The sequence below is a fragment of the Nicotiana sylvestris genome, chromosome 4 (assembly GCF_000393655.2).
Source record: "Nicotiana sylvestris chromosome 4, ASM39365v2, whole genome shotgun sequence".
Classification (NCBI taxonomy): Eukaryota; Viridiplantae; Streptophyta; class Magnoliopsida; order Solanales; family Solanaceae; genus Nicotiana; species Nicotiana sylvestris.
In genome coordinates, this window is record NC_091060.1 from 102,216,330 (window position 1) to 102,219,073 (window position 2,744).

General features: G+C 44.5%; 1 protein-coding gene across 1 annotated transcript; it reads left to right on the plus strand.

The window, feature by feature from the left end:
- The first annotated feature begins 1,779 nt into the window (after nucleotides 1–1,779).
- LOC138889918 (uncharacterized) lies at nucleotides 1,780–2,265 on the plus strand. Its single transcript, XM_070173263.1, has one exon. The coding sequence runs from the start codon at nucleotides 1,780–1,782 to the stop codon at nucleotides 2,263–2,265; it is 486 nt and encodes a 161-aa protein (XP_070029364.1).
- The last annotated feature ends 479 nt before the right edge of the window (nucleotides 2,266–2,744 follow it).

Consider the following 2,744-nt stretch of genomic DNA (forward strand, 5'->3'; position numbering starts at 1 on the left):
GCAACTAAATTAATAGTCGAAGAGCTAGAGCAGGCCATTTTAATCAAACACCTCCCCGATCATAAGGTATACTTAGGAACGGGGTTAACCCCGAACTCGGGAAAGGGTTCATTCAATTTCTTAGTAACATTATCGACTGTTTTGCTTGGTCCCACTTAGATATGACAAGAATTCCGCCAGAAATAACCTCCCACAAGCTGAGCGTCGATCTAAAGTATAAACCCGTAAAGCAGAACAGAAGACCATAGTCCAAGGTAAAACATGCCTTCATCACAGAAGAGGTAACGAAACTTCTTAAAATAGGATCCACTATAGAGGTAAAGTACCTCGAATGGCTGGCCAATGTAGTAGTGGTGCCTAAAAAGGGAAAAAAGCTAAGAATGTGCATAGATTATAAAGACTTGTATAATGTGTGTCCCAAAGATTCCTTCCCATTGCCTAACATCGATCGTCTGATCGATGCTATGGCCGGCCATGAGACCCTCACCTTTCTAGACGCCTACTCGGAGTATAATCAAATGCAGATGAACCCCGAGGACAGGGAAAAAACCTCGTTCATCACAAAGTATGGTACCTACTGCTACAACGTTATGCCCTTCGGGCTAAAAAACACAGGGGCAATGTACCAGCGCCTAGTTAATAAAATGTTCAAGCATCAAGTAGGTAAATCAATGGAGGTATATATTGATGATATGCTAGTTAAGTCCCTGCACGTAGAGGACCATTTGACTAATTTGCAGGAAACTTTCGACATCCTCAGAAGTTACAACATGAAGCTCAACCCCGAGAAGTGTGCCTACGGAGTGGGTTCGGCCAAATTCCTGGGCTTCATGGTATCAAACAAGGGGATCGAGATTAATCCTGATAAAATAAAGGCCATCGAAGAAATCACGATGGTGAACAACGTAAAGGTCGTACAACGGCTAACAGGGCGGATAGCGACCCTAGTCAGATTCATATCAAGGTCATCAGATAAGAGCCATCATTTCTTCTCTTTACTCAAAAGAAAGAACAACTTTGAATGGACTCCATATTGCCAACACGCCTTAGAGGAACTAAAACGATATCTGACTAGTCCACCTTTGTTGCATACGCCAAAGGAGGATGAAACACTATATCAGTACCTGGCCGTGTCTGAAATAGTGATAAGCGGCATAATAGTTCGAGAGGAGCAAGGCACGCAATTTCCTGTTTATTATGTAAGCCGGACCCTGGGGGACGCCAAAACCAGGTATCCCTATCTAGAAAAATTAGCTCTCGCGCTAATAAGCACCTCGCGAAAGCTAAAGCCCTATTTTTAATGTCACCGTATTTGCATTTTGTCGACATACCCCGTCCGGAGCATACCGCACGAACCCGAGCTATCGGGCCGATTGGCCAAATGTGCCATCGAACTCGGAGGGTATGATATTGAGTATCAACCTCGAACAGCCATCAAGTCCCAAATTCTGGCGGATTTCGTGGCCGATTTTTTGCCCTCCCTCGTATCCGAGGTAGAGAGGGAACTTTTATTAAAATCAGGCACATCTTCCGTGGTATGGACCCTGTTCACAGACAGCGCCACAAATATAAGAGGATCCAGGCTCGGTATACCCGTTGGCGGCGTAATCAGACAATCCATAAAAACCACAAATTGACTAATAATGAAGCCGAGTATGAGGCTATGATTGCAGGTTTAGAACTGGCCAAAAGCTTGGAGCCGAGACCGTCGAGGCAAAATGCAATTCACTCATCGTAGTAATCCAGGTGAATAGGAGCTACGAAGCTCGAGAAGACAGGATGCGGAGATACTTGGACAAAATCCAAGTCGCACTGCGTTGCTTCAAAGATTGGACCTTAGTCCATGTACCTCGAGAGCAGAACAGCAAGGCCGATACCCTCGCGAGGCTGGGATCTTCTCTTGAAGAAGAGGACCTACTTCCTGGGGCTGTTGTCCAGTTGTTTAAATCAGTGGTCGAGGAAGGTCACGCAGAGATTAATTCCACCAGCCTAACATGGGATTGGAGGAATAACTATATTGATTATTTAAAGGATGGGAAGTTGCCCACATATCAAAAAGAATCAAGGGCCCTACAAACCAAAGCAGCCTGGTTGTCGCTCGATGAAAATGAGACTCTGTACAGGAGAACTTTCAATGGCTCCCTGGCGGTATGCCTAGGGCCAGATGACACAGATTATGTACTCCGAGAAATTCACGAGGGTACTTGTGGAAACTATTCTGGCACCAACTCCTTAGTCCGGAAGGTGATCAGAGCAGGCTACTAGTGGGAAAGTATGGAAAACGACACCAAGGAATTCATCCAAAAGTGCAACAACTGCCAGAGATTCGCTCCCATAATTCACCAGACCGAAGAGAAACTACATTCCGTTTTGTCACCATGGCTATTCATGAAATGAGGAATGGACATCGTCGGTCCTCTGACGACGGCACCAGGTAAATATAAATTTATTTTATTTATGACTAACTACTTTTAAAATGGGAGGAAGTGCAGGCCTTCTAAAAAAAAAGAGAAAAGGAAGTCATCAACTTCATATGGGATCACATGATATGCTGATTTGGAATCCCATCTGAAATAGCATGCGATAACGGGAGACAGTTCACCAAGAACAAGGTAACACAGTTCCTTAAAGATCACAAAATCAAGAGAATCCTGTCAACGCCTTATCACCCATGTGCATACGGCCAGGCCGAATCCACAAACAAAACAATCATTTAGAACTTAAAAAAGAAACTGGAGAGCGCC